The 1,758-nt window shown below is 56.3% G+C and overlaps 1 protein-coding gene across 1 annotated transcript in view; it reads left to right on the top strand.

Annotated features, from left to right (window-relative positions):
• The first annotated feature begins 216 nt into the window (after positions 1-216).
• Positions 217-1,758, top strand: part of Nipsnap1 (nipsnap homolog 1) — a 19,698-nt gene continuing 18,156 nt past the window's right edge. The window contains exon 1 of the mRNA XM_004628050.2: positions 217-361. Coding sequence (XP_004628107.1) covers positions 258-361 — 104 coding nt within the window. The 5' untranslated portion in view covers positions 217-257. The remainder of the gene's footprint in view (positions 362-1,758) is intronic.

Genomic DNA, 1,758 nt, shown 5'->3' with positions numbered 1-1,758 from the left:
AACGAGAGCACTAGGGCTCTAAATGGGAAACGGCTTGCTTAACGCAACGGGGAGAGTCAGCTGCACAGCTGTTTGGGCTCAGATCCCAGCATCTGGATTTCCGCCGAGCATCCAGGAGTTACAGGAAGCACGGGTGCTACGCCCACCCGGCTGCGCACAGAGGGAGGAGGGCGCGTCGCAGGGGCGGGGCTCACACGCGTCCCTCCCCGAGCTGGGCAGCGAGGGCGGGGCCTTCACCTAACCTACGTCGCTCCAACATGGCTCCGCGGCTTTGCAGCATCTCTGCGGCGACGCGGCGGCTGCTGGGCAGCCCGCGACCCAGCGCGGGGGTCCCCGCGGCCGCGGGTGTGGCTGCTGCCCGGTGAGAGACAGGGGTGGGGGCGGTCGCGAGCGCGAGGAGGAGGGGATGGGAGGAGGGTGGAGATTCCTGGACTTGGGACCCAAGATTTAGAGGTAGGGCACAGATCCAGGCCTGGGGAGGGTCTGGGACAGAATAGGGGAGGTGGAAAAATACGGCAGGGTCTTTGTCTTGGTGGCGACCTAGGTCTAGGCAGAGAATGAAAGGTGGGGTTAGTGGGAAGGACAGGTCCTGGGTCCTGGAGTGCGGGAGAAGCCAGAGCGTCGTGGCCCATTCCACAGGCCTTTGCCTGTGATTGTGCTTTAGCACCGCCTTCAGAAAGTTGGGGGGTTCACTGAGGACCCCTACGGGCCATGGCTGTATAGGCTGTTTGCTTCCCTACCCTTAATTCTACTGGTGGGCCAGCAGAGGCCAAGAGAGGATGGGAGTTGTCTAAGGTCGCTGTCCACGCTGTGTGGTGGAAGCAGTGGATCTGGGACCCAGTTCTCCTGATGCACCATGCACTTTGCACCATTCTGGTAAGGGAGGTTGGCCGGGCCATGTGCTCAGTGCTGTTGTTTGTCCCTGCTCTGGGCAGAGGCAGGCTTAGCCACTCCTGGCTGGCCCTGGTGGCTCCTCCCTCCATCCAGTGCACTATGCTTCCCCTATCTCTGCCCTTTCGACCTGTGCAATCGCAGCCTAGTGCTCACCTGCTTGTCCCATCAGACCATTTTCTCTTTTTTCTGTCTCCCCAGCTTCCCACCCCCACAGCGCGCAGGACAATGAATGCTCAAAGTATGAGTGTCAGAGAAGTGAGACCTCCTGTCCCACCTGTGGAAAGGAAGCAGGGGTCCCTCCAGCCTGGGAGTGGAGCTGCAGACTTCAGTTAGGCATCATTCAATGGGGCTTTAGGACAGCTTGGAGAGAGGAGATGGGCACATGACCCTTACCTGCACTGCCTGATAATGAGAGAGAAAGGAAAGCCGGGCATGGTGGTACACACCTGTAATCCTAGTACTTGGAAGGCTGAGGCAAGATTGCTTCACGTTCAAAGCCAGCCTGAGCTACATAGCAAGGCCTTATCTCAACAAACAAACAACGTTTGGCATTTGGTCCCACATTGGGTACCTGAGAACATCTCTTTCTGACCCTCAGGCTGCCTCCAAGTGCTATCTATTCAGAAGACTGAGGCAAAACCATCACAAGTTCAAATGGGGAACTTGTGGAAACACAGTAGACGCCCTTTCAAAATAAAAGTACTGCATAGGTTAGCTCTTAGCACAAAGTAAACACTCAGTAAACAGTGGCTTTTGTTACTGACACATTGATAATCTTGTTCTAACTGAAGACATCCCTTGGAACAATAAGCAGAAATTCAGCCTCTTTCTAAAATTAGCTGATTCGGGGCCGGGGAGATGGCT

The sequence above is a fragment of the Octodon degus genome, unplaced genomic scaffold (genome assembly GCF_000260255.1).
Source record: "Octodon degus isolate 3935 unplaced genomic scaffold, OctDeg1.0 scaffold00021, whole genome shotgun sequence".
Classification (NCBI taxonomy): Eukaryota; Metazoa; Chordata; class Mammalia; order Rodentia; family Octodontidae; genus Octodon; species Octodon degus.
This window is presented reverse-complemented; position numbering and strand designations above follow the sequence as displayed.